The sequence below is a fragment of the Salmo salar genome, chromosome 14 (assembly GCF_965601325.2).
Source record: "Salmo salar chromosome 14, fSalSal1, whole genome shotgun sequence".
Lineage (NCBI taxonomy): Eukaryota > Metazoa > Chordata > Actinopteri > Salmoniformes > Salmonidae > Salmo > Salmo salar.
Window position 1 is genome coordinate 35760107 of NC_138304.1, and position 24189 is coordinate 35784295.

A 24189-nucleotide genomic window follows, 5' to 3' on the forward strand; every position below is an offset into this window, starting at 1 on the left:
TGTAGGAAGTGGTTACCGTTGATGTCCAGCAGTCAGTGGCAAGGCAAACTGCAGTAGCTTTTTGGACTCTTTCCCACACTGAAGCCTGTGTGCTCTCGTACAGTTGTGGAATAAGTGATTTTGAAAGGGTTTTTCCTGCTTGGAATTGTGTACATTGGATTTAGACTATTGCTATAATTTCTAAAACCTCTGTCCTCCACGATCTAAAATGGCTGGAAATCGGTGCCGATCATTTTAGCTAATGCAATATCAATTTGGCCTTGTTTTGCTACAGACATAGACTTTGTCATAAACCGGTCCATAGAAGACTGCGATGCTGTGGGTTGCGGAGTAGGCCTACTTGACTGAGTGGATACATCTCCACGTGTGGAGGTGCTGGCTCCACCACTATCACTAGCAGGCCCGCTAGTTTCTCGAAGCTCCGCTACAGCTAGCTTCACAGTTGGGTGCACAGTTCTCATATGCCGGTGTAGGTTGTGCGTAGAACCGGCTTTAAATGAGATTTGGTTTTGGCAAATTCTACACTGTGCTCTAACATTGTCTACATTATTAAAATGCATCCAAATGCTACTGTGCTTTCAACTCATTTCACAGCTGTCCTTCCTCTCTCTCCTTGGCTGCTAAGTGTGTGACTGTGAGTGAGTTGGCTCGGCCCTCCCTCATGCATCTTTGGTTCATTGGTTGACACTGCATGTCTGATTAACAGGAACAGGTGAGGTTGTTAGTCTGAGCAGACAGAACGAATGTGTGCGCTTGAGCATTTAGGCCTATATTATTTTTTATTTTTTCGTTCTTTGAATTAGTTCATTATATTAATTTAAATCTTTTGATTATTCATATCTTAATGTTTTTATAAATAGATTCGGCTCTTCGCGAACGACCCATCACTAACAGCCGGCGACTACCCCAGCCCTGTCAGAAACTCTGGCCAGTGTCTAACCAACCAGGTTTTTCCCCTTTATAATCTTCAACTGGCTGACAGCAGCTGTCTTACTTGAACTATCATCTCTAAATTCAGTACAGCCATTGTGACATAGATTGGATACATTGTGAGAAGTGAAGTCACTCTGTTGATTTTAATAGTTTTTTCAGTCAGTTTTTGCAACAGGGTAGCGTGCCCTCTTCTGAAAAAAAGTGTTACTCTGTTAGACTAGAAATATGACCATTTATTTGATGCTTTACAGAAAGGTGATACATTGGACATCAAAAGCAGATATTTTTAACAAACAGACCAAAACAAGTGTGAAGAGCCAAAAAATGATTATACATTCTTGACCAAGGCATTGTACCCAAAACAATGCGCCATTTCACCATTGTGTTATGGAAAGTGCAGACTTGAGTACCTACATCGTTTCCCATTCAGTAGTGCCAAAATGATCAATGAACAGAAATAAGTGAATCATTTACTGTGTTCATAGTCAAAGGCAACAAGAACAAAAACAATTGATCTAAACATCCTTGTATAACAGTACACATGCAATGGATAAAGCATTAAGCAACCACACAACAACTATCAAAACAAATGTGATCTAGAGAGAAAATAAAGGCATCAGGTCAAACATACTTCACTAATAATAACTGCACAAAAAGGACACACAACCCCCCCAAAGAAAGGAAGCCCATCAAAAGTGACATGGTGGAACATACTGGGGAAAAAACCCTAGAGGCTACTTGATATTCAGGGCCCAGTTTTCAAAAGTTATCTGATCGGATTTCAGCAATTGGATAGGATTAAAAGGCATAGAAATAGAATGGGCATCCCCGTTCAAATATAATACAGACAGTTCTATTAATTATATTTCTATGCTTTTAATTCTACCCGATAATTTTAGAAAAACTGGGCCCTGATCTAGTGGCAGATCTGAGATATATATGACAATGGTTTAATCGAGCTAGTTTTATACATCTATAATGACTGTGGTTCATCTGGATCTAGAACGACAGTGGTTCATCTGGAGTTAATTCTCCAGGCCTAAGGCAGAGTGATATGTGTGGGGTTGGTCAGCTGGCTGCCTGGCCTGCATCAGTAATGGTCAGGTTACTCAGCCAATCATGGGAGAAGAAACTGTTGTGCTCTCCTTTAGTTCTCTCAGTCAGTGAAGCTAGAGAGCAGAGAAAGAGTTTGTTAATGCTCTGAGAAGTTAGGACCAGTGCAGTTTTTCCTGGCCATAATGATCTGACCAGGGAAAACCCCTGTGCCATTAGTGTTAGTCTGTACTGACCTGTCACAGGAAATCTGCATATAGAACTGGAGGGGGAAGTAGTTCAAAATCTGCAAAAACCACTTCCTGGTCTCTGCCATAGAAAACAGGTACATACATTTTGGTCCAAGCTAGACTACTACCTCAAGGGCTATTAGGACCAATGAGGATAATGCATGAAATATACACACACCATCTTCACTTACGAGTATGGAGGCTCCACAACACATAGGAAGCCTGTAGATGGACATAAACATAAAACATGAAGTCCCACAAACATTGGCTGGAGTGAGAGTTTACTTTTCAACCTCACCACAATCAGTGACATGCGAGGTGATAGCAAACCCAGCCATAGAGAAGTCAGTATCCAGCTACTTACTTGGAGCTTCAGCACTTCAGAAGACAAAGCAAAAAAAAGTTTTAAAATTAGAATAACGGATTAGAACGATTGCAGTGAGGATTTGTAATGCAATTTGTATATACTGTACTTTGTAGGGGTTGGCACTCGGTCTTCTGCTGTGTCACTGATGCCAGCTTTGTTGTTCTGAAAGAAGATGGCTAACTTCTGAAGAGCCTCATGTCTGGTTCTGAAGACAGAAACCTAAGTTAGGGCACTTTGTGATACATTGTGGTAAAAAAGGCTGCATAAATAACATTTGAATTTGGCATCACAGTAAAGACAAAGTACAGACTTACTGTGTGTGGGGGTCCTCTATGCTGCCATCAATAAGGGTGTGGTGGGCACTAGCATGGCTGCAGACTGCCAGTGAGAGGGGACAGGAGAGAGAGGGATGAAAAGAGGGTGAAGGGGGAGTAGAAATGGGGGGAGTGGTCTTTGAAGGCGTGATTGAAATGGTCTGCCATAAGTATATGGGCAGTAGAATGAAGACCTGAGACCGCAGGTACACCATCTCTCATCCAGACGTCTGAATCAAAAATCTAATCTATAACTTCAAAAGACATGGATATATACCATAGAAATCATACTCACGCATATCAGGCATTGAGACAGTCCGATTGTGAATGCTAAAGAATACATAAGAAAACTGATTAAATATATCAGTCCTTCGCTCAGCTTTTCCTAGAAAAACAAACTTTAATTTATATGCAGTCTTCAAAAGTTTTCATCAATTATCTATACAGAAATTCTGTGGAAATACCACTGCTGAATCAAACATGAACTGTAAAGCAGCCATTTAACTGGTGGGGTCGCAGGAGGTTTTTTTCCTCCCCAATTTTGTAGTATCCAATTGGTAGTTACAGTCTTGTCCCATCGCTGCAACTCCCGTACGGACTTGTGAGAAGCAAAGGTTGAGAGCCGTGCGTCCTCCGAAATAACCCAGCCAAGCCGCACTGCTTCTTGACAACCCCCGCTTAACCCCGAAGCCAGCCACACCAATGTGTTGAAGGAAACACCGTACACCTAGCGACCATGTCAGCGTGCACTGCACCCGGCCCGCCACAGGAGTCGCTAATGTGCGATGAGACAGGAACATCCCTGCCGGCCAAACCCTCCCCTAACACGGACGATGCTGGGCAAATTGTGCGCCACCCCATGGGTCTTCCAGTCGCGGCCTGCTGCGACAGAGCCTGGACTGGAACCAGGATCTCTAGTGGTACAGCTTACACTATGATGCAGTGCCTTAGACCACTGAGCCACTTTTAGTGTGTGAATTTTGGGGGGGATGAATAAAATACTCGTCTGAATTTAAAATGACTAAGACCAGGTAGAAAGTCATTTAAATCTCTGAGAACGGTTTCGTCAAATCACAGTATTTTCAATATAAAAGTTATTAGCAGCACTATTTAGTGGATTGGTTGATTTTGTAGTCAAACAAGTGAGCTTACTAACATTCGTTTACAAGAATATGGGCAAAATTGAATTATTGACAATGAAAAAAAAAAAAGGTGGAAATGTTGTTCCCGGGCCATTTAAATGCCATATTTGTAGTCAATTGTTTTCCAGATTGCATTGAGATTATATATATATATATATATATATATATATATATATATATACACACACACATACATATACACATACACACTTGGGTCCCGAGGCAAAACCAATGAAGAACCACTGCTGTTAAGCATTTGACAATTAAAAAAAAAGGGCTTTCCAAATAAGAATGGGATTGCTTGACTGCTTCCCAGACAGTGCAGAAAGTCTCACCGGTTCTCCATGTAGGGGGACAGGGTCTCTTCGTCTAATGTCCACTCCTCATCGTCATCTGTGACTGAGAGACAGAGAGCATGATAGGCTGCAAAACCACCAAAACCACCATAGCCAATGGGAAGAGCTTTAGCACAACACCACACTGCAGGCCTGCTGCCTAAAATGCATGGAATTCCTTTACTATCATAAATATCATTGACAATCATAAAGTCAACTGATAAAAATACTCTGGGTTATATCAATCAGTTGTGCTTCTGCAGAACTCCAATCCTTTGTAAATGTAGGCAGATTTTTCAATGTGTCTCAGACAATACTTTATCAATGTGTCAGTTGATTATCAATCATGCAGTTTTTACACAGAACTGTCTGTAAGCATGTTGAAGACTTACAGCTGCTGTGTAGCATGGGATGATGATTAGATGATCTGTAAAATATAATGGAGACAGAATAGGAAGGGCACGGAACCAAAGGGAGTGAGTAAATCAAATATATAAATACCCCGATTATGACAACATGCTTCAATTCTTTCATTTTGCATTCCATTTTTTTTTTTATTCCTAAGAACAGTGAATATTTCTCTGTACAACAAAATATGTTTGGAATTGATGTACAGTACTGAACAATAGGCTGTTGCATTCTGTTGTGTACCTGCTCCCAATGCTGATGGTATCTCCCTCTGTGCCTCCTCGGCCAGCAGCCTGAGCCTTCTTCCCTAGCTCCAGCATCTCTTTGATATTCAGCTCCACATTCATTACAGAGATATAGCCATCTGGAAAAGTGAACGATCAAACAGGGAAAAAAAACTCAGCCACAACAGCAACAGATAGAGCAGTGAATAACTGAAGCCTGATAATAATTTGGGCCACAGTTTAGCCAGAGTTTTTCCTGACCTGTGCCATATTCAAAAAGCACCTACTCTGATGATCTTAAGGGAAAAACTAATCCTAATGTTATATCAGCATTCCCTAATTTTTGTATTCTTTTTTTTTAATATATCAGAACTCCTACTCTGAGACTCTTTCTGAACCCCCCCAAAGGCCGTTAAACAACAATAATACAACATTGACAAACTCACATTTGTGGTTGGTGTCACGGGCCAGCCATTTTCCTTTGGGGCAGTTGGTGGTTCGGATGATGCTAACCGTGTCACCACTCTTCACTGGCAGGTCATTCTTACGCACTTTACTGGCCACTGTCACCCTGGCATGGTACATCGCCTCCTCCTGGCCAGTCACCTGAACACAGACATTACACAGTAACCACAGCCATAGTTTGGCAAACTTTGTTTGGTGTGGAGTGTTTTGGGAACGTTAATGGGTGCCATATTGGATCCAAAAGTTCAAATTTCACAATTGAGTAGTTGGAATGCAAATTTGACTGCTATTATCCTGGAACATTTTAGGTCAACATGGTGGATAGCTTCTTGAAATATTGTTTGTCAACGTGTTGACCTATGGGCAAACAAAGATGGACCCACAAAATACCAAAACAAGACTGACCTATGAGCCTGATACACATGACACAGCAACTTTTAAACTGATAGCTAGTATGATAATATCTCACTAAGCCTACATGTGACAAGCTCAGAATTACTTTGAATTTTTTCTTCATTTCATTCTCCTTTTTCTCCCTCTCCTTTTGCTCTTTCTTCTCCTTCTCGAGGCGGTGCTTCGCTCTCTTCTTCTGATCCTTGTCCTCGTGGTTCTCAGGGCTCTGTTTTTCCTTACTGAGAACAATATATAATTATTATATAAACATGAATCTAACTGACATGCTATGAAGTGGAACCAAATATTAGAGGTATTGATGAATTTGATGATTCTCTTTAATTGAAGCAACAGTGAGAGATGAGATGACAAACATACCTGTGCACATGATGTACACTCCCCTCCATATGTATTTGGACAGCGAAGCCAACATTTTTAATGTGGCTCTATACTTTCAGATAAAAAGTTTCATGAGGCGACAGTACAGAATGCCACCTTTTATTTGAGGGTGTTTTCATACATCTGTTTAACCATTTAGAAATTAAAGCACTTTATGTATCTATTCCCCCCATTTGAAGGTGGCATAAGTATTTGTACAAATTCACTTATATGGTATTAAAGTAGTCAAAAGGTTTAATGTCTGGACCAATATTACATCAAGTTTGTGACTACAAACTCGCTGATGCATTTTCAGTTTGTTTTGGTTGCGTTATATTTTGCCCAATAGTAACTGAATGGCGATGACTGGAACAATTTTCTTTACAAGTGAGTAGATGAGATGTTTCTGAACACTTCTAAATTAAGAAAAATCATGAACAATGTCTGACGCGTGAGAAGGTTACAGAGGCTACAACAAATCATGCTAACCTCTAACCATTACCAATAATGGGGAGGGGAGTTTAGTATTTTATGGGCATTAGGATCTTTGTGCCTCCATAACCTTTTCACAACTCATTCATGATCCTCCATAATCATCGTAGCATCCACATGAATGTAGAAGTGTTCAGAAACATCTATTCTTACTTACACTAAAAGTGACTACAACATGGCACGATACCCAATAGGAACTGAATGGTGAATAATGTAAATCATAATCCAAAACTAACTGCAAATGCATCCAAGAAGTTTGTAGAGTTACAAGCTTGACGTTGTGCTGGTCAGTGTGTGTTAGGAATAATTTAATACACTAGAAATTCATTTGTCTAAATATTGATGACTTCTTCAAATTGGGGGGGGGACTAGATAAATAAAATGCTTTCATTTCAAAACATTTAACGTGTATGTTTTAAATGCTGGAGTATCGAGCCCTCCCAAAAAAGTTTGCTTCACTGTCCAAATACATATGGAGGGGGATGTACACCAGGGGTCAGCAACAGGCCCGCTAGTGATTCGGCAAAATCAACCCACTAGCGATTTGGCCCCCAAAGTTAAGTAAACTCACAAAAAAAAGAGAATATTAAAAAATTAATATTTTTTATTTTTTTTTAAATCACCAGGAATTCAGCTAAAATGATTGTGAAGGAAATTTGTTCCCAAGTATACCCACAAATAAAAAGAGATGCGTCATTGTGTATCAATGTAACCAAGGTATGAAATTATGTTCTTTTGAAATACAATCTCTTTTTGGGCTTACTTATGGTTAATTTGCCTGTGCAACAACTACAATATTTGAATAATTGGGCCATCTTTTAGAGCCGACATACCATGGATTCCGGGGCCATATGTGCATTCGAGGCTCCTCCTTCTTCAGATACAAACAGAAAACAAAGAATCATTTTTTATACACAACAGCACCAACCATTCAGTTACCGAAATAAACTCTGCAGTAAAATTGTGTCACTTACCACTGGATGGGGGTCCCCATATGGATCTAAAAGAGAATTTGAAAAACATAACATTTGGAACAAATCATAAACACACCCTCTTTGAATTAGAGTAGGCTTTGACAAAAGGTAAATAGCTCATCAAAAAAAATGGCTGAATGTTATAGATACTGGTATATTGATATGGGCTCTCAATTAAATAAATTAAACATATGTAGTGTCTTACTCTTTGGTGGGCCTTTACGTTTGTGTGAGTTTTGACTGAGAGTGAACATGTTGGTGTTCTCAACAACTTCATACACATTATCACAGGTTTCATAATAGTTCTCCTGTTGACAGACACTAGAAGAGAGGACATTTCAGAGGTTAGGTGTAAAGAGGAATAACGGACTTCACAGAGCTGAACTTAAGTTCACTATACCAAATACTCAGTAGTTTCTGTCCCCACACAATCCCTGGTGAGACACTTCAGCAGACTATAGTATTTAGCAAAAATAAGATGATAGTTTTCAAGCAGTTTACCTCGACGTCAGTCCTGAATGAGTAAATTCAGCCGAAGCGGAGTCCTGGTCAGTGTCCTCTGTGAACGAGGGTTCAACAGGCACCATTTCAGCAGACAGCTCAGAAACAACTTGAGGTTTTAGAACTGAAGCTGGAAACTCCAACGTTTGAGCCAAGAACTCTGAAAGAACTAGATCATGATGACTGCTGAGGGTCAGGGCTCGATGGTCAAAGCTGGGAATTTCTGGAGGCTCACAAGATGGTAACTCACATTCAGGGGATAGAAAATCTGGAACCCCCAAGTCTAGATCTACTGGATTATCAGGGGTTCCAAATTCTGTAGCTTCTAGTTCTAGAGCTGCGAGGTCGAATGCATTGCCTTCTGCAGTTTCCAGTTCTGAATTCAACTCAAATTCCGGAAACTCTGGAACAATCAGTTCAGGATTAGCAATGGATGGAGGCTCAGATTGTGGATCCTCACATGGCTCAAGTTCAACCGCTGAAGTCAACTCTGCAAGCAAAACAACAAAATAGACATTTGACTTGAGCTCAATGAACAGCACACATCAATTATCTTTGAAGTAAATTGCATTTTACATCAATATACATTCTTTAACTTGACACCTCACTTTATTCTAATGGACATTATGCAAAGTTTGGTAACAGAATGACGGTTTTTACTGTACTTTCACTGACTGTGCAGTCATTCGGTTAACGTCTTTGAATCAGCACGGTTCTTCAAATAAATGTTTTTGTAAAACATTGTTTGGAAATTGTTAAAAGAAGTCATTGTGCATAGAGTTGTATGCTTTGTTTAACTTTGCAATCATTGGTTTTTGTTTAGACTGATTCTAAAGTGAAAAATCTGAGTCTGTCACTTACCGTGGAATTGACCACAACTGGTCGAAAATAGAAGTGAAAGTACCTCTGTGATGTTCTGTGGTTGGGTGGTAACATCTGAGATCTACCCATGGAGGTCTTGGAGGTTTCATCGGCAAAGGTCCCAGAGACCCCTGGTCAGGTAGAAGTTTCCTGGCTGGACGAGGAGGGGGAAGTCCATCAGATTTTACAAGCAGAAGCTCTGCTCTATCTCGGCCAAACGGTTTCTCTGATGCAGTCTCTAGTCCTAAGAAAATGAAGAGAGCAATTGTATCTCAACTATGCAATCATACCTCATTAACTAACACTATTGTAGCAAAACAGAACATGAGAATGACCATACAAAATGACCACGTCGCAAAATTGTTCTGAATCTGAGATGACTTACTGCGGGAAGAGCCATTCATCTTGAAGAATGGCAGAGCTGAACCACAAGGGAGGTGCTGGCGACAGACGGGCAAAGGGGCTGGAAGGTCATGTTCTGGGGCATGACTCTCATAATCTGTAGAGGGTAGATGAACTCCCTTGTCCATGGTAGAGCTATGGTCTGAGAGATGTACCCCATTGGAACGCAGGCTCTTGGGTCTGGCGTACACCAACAGGTGCTTAGGTGAGAATCGTTTCTTGCCTTTCTCCAATGTGCTGAAGAACTGGGTCGCACTAAGCATAGAGGATGAGTCTTCACCTGGGCCTTCTAACGGAGTGGTGACGGTGATGTCTGGGCCGGAGGTTTGGCACTCCGTGCTAGAATGTTCCATCTGGAGTGGCAGCCTATCGTCAGCCTTATTCCTGTCCATCACAAGTCCCTCTACTGGAGCTCCTGAATGTCTGTTGGTGGTCAAACCAACATACGCAGGCTCTTCTGCAGGTTCACCACCAACCTTGGAGGCTTTGGTTGACTTGAAGGGGTGGTGGAGCAGAAAACCCTTTTTCTTGCATTTTGTAGGAGGTGGGACCTCTTTATGAGGTGGCAAATCGGTTTTCTGTTCCTTCAAAGGCAGGCCAGGCAGTACGAGAGGCAAGTGGCGGTCTTTGAAGGACTTCTTGGCTGTCGCTGTGCAGTCCCTTCCACCATTGTGGAGACTGTTCTGGTGTGGTGGTGTTGGTGGTTTTGGTGGGATGGCCTGCAGTACAAGTGCAGGGAAGGAGACGGGCCATTTGCCCCCGGACACCCTGGTCCCATCCCTGAAGATGACCCTGGGGATGACAGGTTTGTTATCCACAGCAGAGTGGATGGGGCTCATCAGGGTGCTGCATTGCTCCCCAGGAACAGTGGATGGGAGCCGTCTGGGCTTCTCAGCAATGGCAGGTCGGTGTTGGTGCCTGGCTTGAGCCTGGGCTCTGGCTTCCTCCTGAAACTTGGCCCTCAGTGCTTTGACATTGATTGGTCCCTCCTAGGATCAATGAGATCACTATAGTGATTAGTTAAAAACGCTTAAACAGGCTACAATTGTTTGTAAGTAATAATTGTTTCTACCTCAGCATATAACATTGTGTGCATTCAACTAATTATATAGATAACACAAGGATAATTATTATAAGGCACCAGTTGTTCATGGATGGTACAGCAGATAACATGTACTACTCAGTTGTTTCATAGTATACTAAAATACTGTTCGCTGTGCATACAGAAAACCAACTGCAATCCGTTTCGGATAAATCGCGAGTTGACCTTGCAAAGAGCAAAAATAACAACATCCAACAGATATGCAAATAGATCGATGAGGCAGCAATAGATCATCTCGAATTTCATTACCTGTTCCATTGTTCCTCGTTACTTTCATGAACTGACAATAAAATGTAGTTATTTTACGCAATTTGACACGTTTCAGTTCACTGTCTCATGATGTCGACGTAGCCACAAAATTGAACGCATTCTCTGATAAACTGATTTCTGAACTCTCTGAAGTTGCAAACAAATAGAGAGATACCGCAATAAACCTCCTCGGAGGTGCGCATGACCTTATTGAATGATGTCACGTGTGCACGCGAAGAAAGTGTAATTTTCTTGAAACGTAGATTTTATCAGATTTGAGTGTTCTATAAGGACCTGTGTTTTAATTAGTCGCAATGATATCTAGTGATCTATTGATTATAGGATAAATGCCAATTGTATGGTATTATAGTTATATTATAGGCTAAACACAAGGTTTGGTGCCATAGGACGTATCTGCCTCTACAGAAGTCTGGGCCTTTATAGCCAAAGATTGGAAGTATGGGAACTGCATACTTGGAGTGTGTCAGACAGTGTGCGTTGCAAAAGAAGTGAGTAGATCAACAGCGGGTTGACTCGTAACCCGCAGTCCCAGCGGGGAGGGTGGGTTTAGGGTTATGAAATATTGTCTGGATAAAGTTCGGGTTGAATAAAGAGAAACAATACCTCCATAAATGTATCGTTCTTGTGCAATTTATATCTATATTCGTTTTTTATTTCATTATTTAGGCAATGTGGCATTAGGGCCTAACTATACCATGCCAAATAGCCAACGCTTATCGCCAAATGCTTTTGGGAACTGGCAGAACAAGTTAACTTCTATGTAGGCAAAAAGTACAATGTTGGAGTTTAATTCAATAAGAGAAAAGCTGCGAAATGGAGAGTTGAAAATAAAGAGAAGGGAGGGCCAGAAAAGTCATGTTTGGGAAAGATTTGGTGTAGTGGTAAAAGGATGATAGCAGTGCAGGTTATGTTATAGCCTACGTGATCATTGTGAGGCGATATACAATTTCGAGTCACCCGAACGGGACTTCAAATAGACCTATGCCACGTCAAGGGAATTGTAGGCTAATTTTCTCATGTGTTAAATAGAAACTGAAATCTGGACACTGCAGGTCTATAACCTCTCACATAGCCTTAATATTAACTCCTGCAGAAATAAACATTTCTTGCAGCAGGCTAAAATGATAGACCAAATGTTTCACTTGGGAACAGGAGTGGAGAAATATGATGTAATTCTTTCAGCAACTTGAGAGAATGCAAATGCACACGTCTGTCTGTAGAGGTACTGTCTTTATCTGCGTAATAAAAGCTGATAGTAGCCTATTTCAACCGCCGAGTTATTTCAACCACATAAAATATGCATGCATCCAAGCCGAACTGAGATCTTATCAAAAACATGATTTTGGGTCGTTTTCACAGGTTTGTATTTTCTTACAACCGGTAAAACTGATATCATTTGGACATTTTGCACAACAAATCTTTCTGTTTGTTGTTTGTTTTGTTATTGCATTTTCTCCTCGGCCCCTAAACGTCTTTGCACCGCGAAAGAAGCAGAGACGACAGCGACCACTTTCTCAATGTCAACTAGATCGAAGCATTCATTTATATCGATGTATGACATTATTCTGGTTAGCAATGGCTTATTTGGTATTTTAGTGCAGCATATTGTCTACCCTGTTCTGTTTCGCCTGTGCTTGTCTCCCATCTTCCCCATTATCCCCTGTGTATTTATACCTGTGTTTTCTGTCTGTGCCAGTTTGTAATGTTTGCCAAGTCAACCAGCATTTTTCTCCTAGCTCCTGGTTTTCCCCAGTCTCTGTTTTTCTCGTCCTCCTGGGTCTGACCTTTGCCTGTCCTGACTCTGTGCCCACCTGCCTGACCATTCTGCCTGCCTCTGACCTCGAACCTGCCTGCCGCCCTGTACAGTTTTGGACTTTGACCTGGTTATGAACTCTTGCCTGTCCCGACCTGCCTTTTGTCTATCCCTTGGATTATAATAAATATCAGAACTCAAACCATCTGCCTCCTGTGTCTGCATCTGGGTCTGGCTTTGTGTCCATCTGGGGCAGATGAGAGCTTTATGGATGCTACCCTAGTTTCTGAATTAGGTATCCCCACTCAACTCCTCTCTGTTCCCATGGACGCTAGAGCACTGGACGGCTACTCCACTGGAAGAGTTACCCACAGCACTGTTCCCGTTAATCTGTGGGTTTCACAGTGAGTCAATAAAGCTTCTCTTCATCTATTTATTTATGTATTATTATAGAAGGCGTTCTGCACCCTTATAGGGTCGTCGGCCAGCCTGTCCTCCGGATTCCATCCCCAATCCAACGGCCAGTCGGAGCGAGCAAACCATGCCCTGGAAACAAGTTTAATATGCCTCGTCTCGACCAACCCACTACCTGGAGCCGACAACTGGTCTGGGTGGAGTATGCCCTGAACACTCTTCCCTGTTCGTTCACGGGACTCTCCCCTTTTGAGTGCTCCATGGGGTATCAGCCTTCACTCTTCCCAGAACAAGAGCAGGAAGTCAACATACCCTGGGCCCAGATGTTCGTCCGCCGCTGTCAGCGTACCTGGAGAAGAGCCATGCAAAATAGTCTTGCGTGGCAACAAATCTGCACAATTAGCTGATCTGCGTTCCATACACCCACTATTGAGCCTCCCACTTCTGTTGACACGCCCACTTCAGACACGCTTTATGTAGGCAGTTATCCATGACTCAAACATTGCCTATTATATTGACAAAATAGTCGAGTGACCGCTCTAACAATGGAAATACATGTCCTCAAAGATTTTCACCATCATTGTAAAGCCCTAGTTATTGTTGCTTTGACAGTCATTTCTGAAGATCATTATTTATTTAATGTGATTAGTGATTCATTTACTTTCGTCCCTCCTTTTAAGGTCAACCCTATTACGTGAACTGAACTCTTGTTTTAATATGGTGAAACTGTTCTTTAAATGTTGTTTTCAGTGACTGAGCGTGTACGGCGTGTATCACGTCAACCTTGTTACCCATAAATAGTCTATGTTTTAACAATTCAATTTCCCCTCCACGTTGCACACAACACGCTTACATTCCCCCAAACACGTTTGTTGTATAAAGTTGAACATGTGCTCTTTATGACAGAACATTAAAATGAGGTGAAATTAGTTTTGTTTAACCAAGTTACACTACTCAAAATATGCTCTATTCATGGAATGACCTGTGTGTGTGTGTGTGTGTGTGTGTGTGTGTGTGTGTGTGTGTGTGTGTGTGTGTGTGTGTGTGTGTGTGTGTGTGTGTGTGTGTTTTGTACTGCGAATTTTGGAAGTGAGTGGGCCAGGATGGGGTGTGCTTGTGTAGGCCTATGTGTGTGATATTACGAAAAATATATTTCCCAACTGTTAGAGCATGTGTTTACCCTTGATCAATCATTTATTGTGGACTGGAGAGTCTGTCTTATGACATGAGTGCACTTTCCCCAGGATGACAACTATCAGTCATCTACACAAAGCTTAACATGAGCTCATTTTCATCAAGGAGCTCTTTTATTTCTAATATGGATAGACTGATATGTGCATTATTGGGCTCCTACATTCTGCTGCTGGTTTTAAACAAATCTCTCACTGTAGAGGCAACGGAGAACTCATGGAATATGGCTGAAACCAGGTAGATTTCCGTAGTTTTTACTAGAAATACTACTACTTTTATTTACTACTACTGGGTGATTCCAGCAGGAGCAGAAACTATTTCTGGTATCTCATATTGTTCTGGCAATTCTCACACTGAAACTTCATTGGGAGGTAGAATGACTGAAATACTTTTTTCATTTGTATCACAAACCATTTCTGAGAAAATCATGATGATCATTTAGAGAGAGAATACAGACAGCAGAGTTTCCACAAAGTTTACATACATTATGTACACCAAGGTAGAATGAGCATAGAGCTATAAGAGAATGGGTACTGTATACAGCTGATGTGCATTATCAGTATGAATATAAATGCTGTATAGTGCAGGTATTTGTGTACATTTCAGAGATGGCTTGATGCGGTGTGCCGCACCGAGTGCATGCATTTTACAGACACACTTATCCAGAGCAACTAGGGTAAAGAGCCTTGCTCATGGGCACATTGTTAGACTAGTCGGCGATTTGAACCAGCGACCTTTCGGTTACTGGCACAACGATCTTAACCACTAGGCATGCCTCCTGTCAGACCCTATCATATGTGAACCGTACATGATACAGACAACATCTTGGTGTCATTATACTCCTAGTGTGCTCTAACATATGGAGTATGTCTAGATTCTGAAATACAAATTTTCACATGAATTTATTCAACATTAAAACTATTTAAAATGAATATTTCATTACTACCCTTTTTGATTAAGCTCTTTTTTAGACATAATGTTTGAAACAATACACTCTTCAAACCCATCACATTTCCAGAGTGGCACTGGTACTTTTAATGATATGACCCATTTTATACATATAAATTGACATTATACTGTCATTAACCAATCACAGCCCTCCTTTAGGATTGCATATTCAGCAAATCACCAGCAGAGGGCGTTCCCATAGAAACCATTTACCATTTACAGTATTGCTGGTGTTCATAAAATTGATCAGAATTTCAGAATTAGCAGAGCCCACTTTGGAAATGTGATCTACTTGTACTTAAAATGAACAAAATCAAAAATGGTAGTTCTGAGATATTTATATTCATATTTTGTTATGTAGAATAAATTTGTGTGAAAATGTGTATTTCAGAATCTAGACATACTCCATATGTTAGAGCACACTGTCAGGGGTATAACGACTCCCAGATGTTGTCTGTATCATGTACGGTTCACAGATCATGTTTAGGCATGTATAGGTCTAAAAAGGGCCAATAATGGCAACTTTCATCATGATAAAAAAAAGAATGGTTTGTTATGTAAATCTAAAAAGCATATCACACATACTTTCTCCCAATTACATTTCTATGTGAGAATTGCCAGAAATTCTAAGATAACAAAAACATTTTCTGCTCCCGCTGTTGTGGAATCGCTCTACTTCAATCTAAAATGTGTGTGAAGCTTGAAACTGTAATGGTATTTGTATTTGACTGAAGAGCAGGGCAATCTGCTATTAGGAGGGTCAGGAGTGTAAACAAACCAGCTCCTATCAACTGTAAGATGAAAATGTGGTCGTCATGGAGCCCTTGTGACTCCTGCACAGACAAGAAGGTAAAGGGTTGCTTCTCATTATACGGTTCATGTTCAAGGCTTGGGACTAAATGATAAACTATAGTTTCTATGATACACAATGATCTGCTGTTCCACTAAAACAATTCTCATATTTGTGTTCTTTATTTATATTGCCAGTTTCGTTTCCGTTACATGGAGAAAGCGTCCCAGTTTGGTGGGAGACAATGTTTGGACAGTCAGTGGGAAGAGCTGGCATGCCCCACAGCACAGGCAGTGTGTTGGGAACCAGACATCTGTGGAGAAAGATTCACCTGCAATGCCACAGGTAAGTACACAATATACATCACCTCCAACCTCAAGCCAAGCATACAATGTGTTGAGTCTTCTTTTATCTCCAAATGTTTAATGTGGTTTTCATGTGGGTTTGTGTGTGTGTGTGCATACATGCTTGTAATGAGCACGTGTGTGTGTGTGCGTGTGTGCGTGTGTGTGTGTGTCTGTCCATCCATCCGTCCTTAGGTCGTTGTGTGAGCCAGGCGCTTCGCTGTAACGATGAGGTCGACTGTGACGACGAGTCTGATGAGAAGGACTGTGAACAGGTGGACTACAGACAGGACAAGTGTTCCACACTGCTACCCATCCCTGGAGCTGGCCGCGGCACTCAGGGGTAAGCAGAGGTCAGGGGTCAGAGGACAGGGGTAATCAACAGTCATGATAAGTGGGAACAACAGGATGCATCTGACACACAAAAGACATGTTGCTGTTTGTGCTGCACACACACACACACACACACACACACACCTCATTTGAAACAACAAAGTATTGCTCTTTATGTTCCTAGCTTTAACATACTGACAGGAGAATTTGTGGACCACGTTCTTGACCCACAATACTATGGAGGACAGTGTGAATATGTCTACAATGGAGAATGGAGAAAACTCATATATGATGCCTTCTGTGAGAATTTACATTATAACGAGGATGAGAAAAACTATCGTAAACCCTACAACTTCCATACATACCGCTTCATGGTACGGTACTGTATGCATCATCATGTCACAAAATGTAAACTTTTTACAATGCTCAACTTATCAATGATATTTGAAAAAAGTCATATGTGTTTTGTGATTTTTGCGTTATTCTAGGCCCAGGCTACTTCTGAAGGCTCCTCAGAGTATTATGAAGATTTGGCCACATTACTGAAAGCCAGAAAGACGGAAAATTCTTTTAATCTGGGTGTTACTGTTGGGATTCAGTACGTGGAGTTTGGAGTATCAGGGAATGTGGAGACTGAGTTTCTAAAAAATCTAACAAAATACACCAATCAGGTAAAATAATATGTCTTAAATAATAACCCCGAAACAGCCTCTTTATACCCAGGGAACACACCTGTAGTTAGTCCCTGGCTGTGTTTTACTCCAGGAAGCTGTTGCCTACAACCTTGTTTTCTCAGATCCATGAAGGGTAGTGAACGAGAACAGACGGGACGTAACATCCATCCTGAAATGAAACCCCTGAGTCCTACATTTCTCATTTGAACATGTATGAAGCTGAAAAGCTCTATACAAATATAGTTCTGATTATGTGTTCTCCTTTGTCCCTCAGGAACTTGGCTTCATCAGGTTACAGTCTAAGGTTCAGACGGCCCAGTTTAAGATGAGGAGTGAGGGGCTGATGCTTCATGAAGACATGTACCTGTCCCTCATGGAGCTTCCTGAGGAGAAGTATGACTTTGGCATGTACTCCCGCTTCCTCAACACTTACGGAACGCACTACGTCACCCAGGGCATCATGGGAGGGACCCTGGAGTATGTGGCGGTCGTCAACACAACCGCCATGGAAACATCTAGTATGGTGTCTTTTTTTATTTCTGTGATGCTGTCGTTGAATGAGTGAGCGAGGTTTCAGATTGGGTCAGTGGTGGAAAAAGTGTGAAGGATTTGTAGACCTTTCTATATTTTGGAAGGAACCATATAATATTATCATGTGAGTTATTATAGTCAATGGTATATTTGAAGAGTCCATTTCTGTGTAAATGTAATGCTTATTCCAAAACTTGTTTTTGCTCTTGTCTTTTAACAGAGATTAATGCGGGACAACTTAAAGGGTGTTTGGGTGGATCCATTGGCATAAGCAGTCCTATAGGCAAGACGAAGCAGGTAGAAGTTGGAGGCAAACTTGAACTCAAAGGTTGCAAAAGCACTGGCTCTTATGAAAAAGGTGTGTGATCGTCCCAACCGACCTTATCTAGCAAAGGACACCTTGGTTAACATTTCCTACTTTTTCTAACAACACCAGATACCAAAGGACACCTTGGTTAACATTTCCTACTTTTTCTAACAACACCAGATTTCTAGCTCATTTCAAATGTATATTGTTGTTCAACTTTCTGACTTTCTGGTAGTAACATTCAGTTAGAGCAATTGTGGGTAACAGGGATAGGGTCTATTCCATTTCAAATCAGTTCATTCAGTAAGTTTACTGGAATTGCAGTTTACTTCCTGAGTTTACTGAATTGAGATGGACCCAGGTGGGTAATTAATGATTTCCCTCTGTAACCCAGAGATGGATGGCAGCTCCAGTTTGATCAAGGACATTGTGACGCTGGTGAAGGGGGGCAGCACAGAAAGTAGTGGGGGTCTGCTGGCCATCAAGGACCCTGACACATACAGGAAGTGGGGCCTTTCTCTCAAGTACAACCCAATGCTCATTGAGTATGAGGTATAATAGCATTTACTTACAGATATACCTAAACACACTGTATATAGCCAATGATGTATATAAACCCTGGATTGCTGACGCTATGTATTGGCCATTGAGAGGCTTTGAAGCCATCGGTCGGCCATATTGGCACTCCCCAGTAGGAGCAGTCCTCCATAGGAATTAATGGAATTCTACAGTATTTCAATTAAATGTTTCAAGGACAAAATTACACGTTTTTAAGTATTTTTTGTTGTTGTAGTGGGGACAGTAACATTAGAACTTTCAAAAAATTGTACTTTAAGAAATGTTTGTGTATAATGTATGTTTAGCTCACATAACATAATTGAAAAGTCTGTAATAAAATAAACATGACAAAAACAAATGTAGACATTCATAAATGCATTTCTATAGCTTCCAGAATATTTTTTACAATGGTGGGGGAGTGCCAAGATGGCGGCGGCGGGGCTTCACAGTGGCCCCTGTCAGTCAACCAGTGTATATATACATTGTGTATTCAGCACACAGATGGTGCTGGACATTACATCTGTGCATGCTACTTGAAACATGGTACTTTTGCACGTGTTTACTTAGTACATTCAATATGCACAAACACATCAAGTAACTCATCAAGCATGGTCTCCTCTTCCCTCCTCTCCCCAGACCCTGCCCATATTTGAGCTGGTGCGTCTGAGCACAGCGGGGGACCACGTGGGGGCACGGCTGGTCCACCTGAGGAGGGCGTGGGAGGAGTACCTGCTCCAGTTCAACTCCTGTCGCTGTGCCCCCTGCAGGCATGACGGCATCCCTGTCCTCTCCCAGACCTCCTGCCGCTGCATCTGCAAGCAGGGCTTCAGAGGGGAAGCCTGCGAGGACACCCTCAGGAAAGGTGGGCGTAACAGTGCTATTATATGCAGTTACTTATATCTGCCATCAGATGACAGCAAGTGCCACACCTTACTACAGTAACTATGCTCTTGAGTTAGTATATGTAGAGACTTAGATGAGTGGGTGACACAGAGCCTGGCATTCTGTCGTCTGATAGGTTCCACGACGGACGGGGCCTGGAGTTGCTGGGGGGCGTGGTCTTCCTGTCAGTCAGGAAGTAAGACGCGCCGACGGTCATGTGACAACCCCCAGCCAGATGGGGGCGCCGCCTGCCTTGGCTCCTCCTCCCAGAACCAACGCTGTTGATGTCACCAGCCAGACGGGTCACAGCACAGCAGGGGGCACAGATTTCAAAACTACACCAGGAAGTAGGAGTGAATACCAATGATGTTCATTATGTTACCAACTGTCTTTATCTGGCCAGAAAGATGAGGGTCAAAAAGTTTGTTCAGAAATAAAAACAGTTAAAGATATTCTTGATTATCAAATAATTGTTTTATTTGTCACATGCGCCGAATATGTTTTATCTCCTCAGTTCTCACTGTCACTATAAAAGACTCAACAATGAAAACATACTGTAACACAGGCACAACACTTCCAATTATTTTACTTTAAGTTAAGAACACATTCTTATTTACAATGATGGCCTAGGAACAGTGGGTTAACTGCCTTGTTCAGCTCGGGGATTTGATCTAGCAACCTTTCGGTGACTGGCCCAACACTAACCACTAGGCTACCTGCTGGTTACTGGTCCAATCCTCTAACCACTAGGCTACCTGCTGGCCCAACACTCTAACCACTAGGCTACCTGCTGGTTACTGGCCCAATGCTCTAACCACTAGGCTACCTGCTGGTTACTGGCCCAACGCTCTAACCACTAGGCTACCTGCTGGTTACTGGCCCAACGCTCTAACCACTAGGCTACCTGCTGGTTACTGGCCCAACGCTCTAACCACTAGGCTACCTGCTGGTTACTGGTCCAATCCTCTAACCACTAGGCTACCTGCTGGTTACTGGCCCAACGCTCTAACCACTAGGCTACCTGCTGGTTACTGGCCCAACGCTCTAACCACTAGGCTACCTGCCGCTCCTATTAGCTTTATTTCAATTAAGAGTCTGGGACAATATCAGAAGCAGTCAATTCCAGACTAATATACAGTGGGGAGAACAAGCATTTGATACACTGCCGATTTTGCAGGTTTTCCTACTTACAAAGCATGTAGAGGTCTGTAATATTTATCATAGGTACACTTCAACTGTGAGAGACAGAATCTAAAACAAAAATCCAGAAAATCACATTGTATGATTTTTAAGTAAATCATTTGCATTTTATTGCATGACATAAGTATTTGATACATCAGAAAAGCAGAACTTAATATTTGGTACAGAAACCTTTGTTTGCAATTACAGAGATCATACGTTTCCTGTAGTTCTTGACCAGGTTTGCACACACTGCAGCAGGGATTTTGGCCCAGTCCTCCATACAGACCTTCTCCAGATCCTTCAGGTTTCGGGGCTGTTGCTGGGCAATACGATCTTTCAGCTCCCTCCAAAGATTTTCTATTGGGTTCAGGTCTGGAGACTGGCTAGGCCACTCCAGGACCTTGAGATGCTTCTTACGGAGCCACTCCTTAGTTGCCCTGGCTGTGTGTTTCGGGTCGTTGTCATGCTGGAAGACCCAGCCACGACCCATCTTCAATACTCTTACTGAGGGAAGGAGGTTGTTGGCCAAGATCTCGCGATACATGACCCCATCCAACCTCTCCTCAATACGGTGCAGTCGTCCTGTCCCCTTTGCAGAAAAGCATCCCCAAAGAATGATGTTTCCACCTCCATGCTTCAAGGTTGGGATGTGTTCTTGGGGTTGTACTCATCCTTCTTCTTCCTCCAAACACGGCGAGTGGAGTTTAAACCAAAAAGCTCTATTTTTGTCTCATCAGACCACATGACCTTCTCCCATTCCTCCTCTGGATCATCCAGATGGTCATTGGCAAACTAAAGACGGGCCTGGACATACACTGGCTTGAGCAGGGGGACCTTGCATGCGCTGCAGGATTTTAATCCATGACGGCGTAGTGTGTTACTAATGGTTTTCTTTGAGACTGTGGTCCCAGCTCTCTTCAGGTCATTGACCAGGTCCTGCCGTGTAGTTCTGGGCTGATCCCTAACCTTCCTCATGATCATTGATGCCCCACGAGGTGAGATCTTGCATGGAGCCCCAGACCGAGGGTGATTGACCGTCATCTTGAACTTCTTTCATTTTCTAATAATTGCGCCAACAGTTGTTGCCTTCTCACCAAGCTGCTTGCCTATTGTCCTGTAGCCCATCCCAGCCTTGTGCAGGTCTACAATTCTATCCCTGATGTCCTTACACAGCTCTCTGGTCTTGGCCATTGTGGAGAGGTTGGAGTCTGTTTGATTGAGTGTGTGGACAGGTGTCTTTTATACAGGTAACGAGTTCAAACAGGTGCAGTTAATACAGGTAATGAGTGGAGAACAGGAGGGCTTCTTAAAGAAAAACTAACAGGTCTGTGAGAGCCGGAATTCTTACTGGTTGGTAGGTGATCAAATACTTATGTCATGCAATAAAATGCAAATTAATTACTTAAAAATCATACAATGTGATTTTCTGGATTTTTGTTTTAGATTCTGTCTCTCACAGTTGAAGTGTACCTATGATAAAAATTACAGACCTCTCCATGCTTTGTAAGTAGGAAAACCTGCAAAATCGACAGTGTATCAAATACACTGACAAAGAAATGATCAGTCTATAATTTTAATGGTAGGTTTATTTGAACAGTGAGAGACAGAATAACAACAAAAAAATCCAGAAAAACGCATGTCAAAAATGTTATAAATTGATTTGCATTTTAATGAGGGAAATAAGTATTTGACCCCTCTGCAAAATATGACTTAGTACTTGGTGGCAAAACCCTTGTTGGCAATCACAGAGGTCAGACGTTTCTTGTAGTTGGCCACCAGGTTTGCACACATCTCAGGAGGGATTTTGTCCCACTCCTCTTTGCAGATCTTTTATAAGAATTTGTTCTTAACTGACTTGCCTAGTTAAATAAAGGTAAAATAAATATCAAAAAGTGAAAGGGTTAAATAAATGTAGTGTTTGTCTTTGAGGTAGTTGTAAGGTTATTCGACGGACGGACGGATGGACGGACGGAGGGAGAGAGGGATACAGAGAGAGAGACAGTCAGAGACAGACAGAGGGAGAAAAAGACAAACAGCGAGAGAGCGACAGAGAGAGAGACAGACAGCGGGAGACAGAGAGACAGAGGGAGACAGACAGAGAGTGAGACAGACAGACAGACAGAGGGAGACAGAGACAGACAGACAGAGGGAGACAGAGACAGACAGACAGACAGACAGACAGACAGACAGACAGACAGACAGACAGACAGACAGACAGACAGACAGACAGACAGAGGGAGGGAGTCAGAGAGAGGGGGGGAGGGGAGATAGAGAGGTGGGGGGATGGGGGAGGAAGAGAGAGAATAAAATATAATTGAAAACAGTTTGAGTGCTATAGTATAACCAATCTTTATGCCAGTGTCCCACTTACTGTAAGGCCTTTTCTCACAGAAGGCTGCATCACCCAATTAATACACAGAATGTGAAGTATATCACACGTTCGTTATCATTGGTTAACTACTCCCATTGTCTTTATCCATGCAAAGTGGATTACAAACAGCAACCTGCACCACCTAGACTCTCCACCTAGACTCTCCACCTAGACTCTCCACTAACAGGTTTATCAACATCCTCCTCCCCAACCTCCTCTTTCTCATCATCACCACCATCATCATCATCACTACCATCATCATCATAATCATGGGCAGCAGGTAGCCTTGTGGTTACAGGGGCGAAAATCTGATATCAACTTTGGGGGGGACAATTACATGACATTTTCTCAAGAGCAATTCCTGAGGGGGACACCAAAAGTAGTGCTGTAACACATAGCCTACATTGTAATATGGTAAATGTATATTGAGGAACCAAAGAAATAAGGTGTTTGCCGTACTCCTAACTACCGGTACCCAAAACTACACAACTATTCACAACAGCAATACCATTGCCTTTAACAAATCTTAGTTCAGTCACCAGTTTAAGTTGAGTGGGGGTATCCATGGCATTTTCCAATTATGTTCCTATTTTACAAGTAAAAAAAATGGAGAACCTTTCATAATGTTGCCAAACAAAGACTCAACAAACTTACCTGAGACTCCCTGTCTCTGCCAGTCTGTCCCTGCATATCTGTCCCCAACTCTGCTGTCTGTGTGCAATCTGTTGCCTGCTCTGCCTAATGACATCATTGTGAAACATTTCCATTAGAATTTCATTTCTTTCTTATGAACATTTTATCAACTAGTCTTTGAGATATTAGGCTACTAGGATTCTTACTTTGCGTTTTGGTGTAGTGAAAAATACTCTGATGTCCGTCTTTTATTTTTCTGCCATTTTTCTACCTGGCTGGCTGGCTACACACACACACAGTGTGTAGGTTATTTACAGTAGGAGATGGGCTTCTATCATCTTATCTTTTATCATTCTATTTGGGCTTCGATCTAAAAGGTAGCTAGCAAATGTGAAACGGATTAAAATGACAAGAGTTGACAGCTGTATGAGTTC

The 24189-nt window shown here is 42.0% G+C and overlaps 2 protein-coding genes across 3 annotated transcripts; one reads left to right on the forward strand and one right to left on the reverse strand.

Moving 5' to 3' along the window:
* Positions 1-1151: 1151 nt before the first annotated feature.
* On the reverse strand, positions 1152-13435 carry si:ch211-188c16.1 (uncharacterized). 2 transcript variants are annotated; one of them, XM_045694234.2, is made up of 18 exons: positions 13324-13435; positions 9456-10461; positions 9114-9314; positions 8210-8699; positions 7914-8029; positions 7709-7734; positions 7568-7608; positions 5971-6103; positions 5453-5612; positions 5026-5146; positions 4767-4801; positions 4375-4438; positions 3193-3227; positions 2898-2961; positions 2690-2788; positions 2408-2438; positions 2223-2295; positions 1152-2102 (listed from the first exon to the last, which is right to left on the reverse strand). In XM_045694234.2, exons 2-17 carry the CDS (start codon positions 10309-10311, stop codon positions 2266-2268), a joined length of 2502 nt encoding a protein of 833 aa, XP_045550190.2. In that variant the 5' UTR covers positions 10312-10461; positions 13324-13435; the 3' UTR covers positions 1152-2102; positions 2223-2265. The 2 variants fall into 2 exon arrangements, with proteins under 2 accessions (XP_045550190.2, XP_082817059.1); XM_082960933.1 differs by lacking the exon at positions 13324-13435 and adding an exon at positions 10824-11056.
* An 805-nt stretch (positions 13436-14240) lies between these two features.
* c8a (complement C8 alpha chain) lies at positions 14241-20021 on the forward strand. The gene is made up of 11 exons (XM_014140504.3): positions 14241-14439; positions 15885-15999; positions 16138-16285; positions 16480-16627; positions 16802-16991; positions 17106-17288; positions 17566-17809; positions 18043-18180; positions 18524-18681; positions 19324-19549; positions 19706-20021. Exons 1-11 carry the CDS (start codon positions 14291-14293, stop codon positions 19852-19854), a joined length of 1848 nt encoding a protein of 615 aa, XP_013995979.2. The 5' UTR covers positions 14241-14290; the 3' UTR covers positions 19855-20021.
* Positions 20022-24189: the final 4168 nt, after the last annotated feature.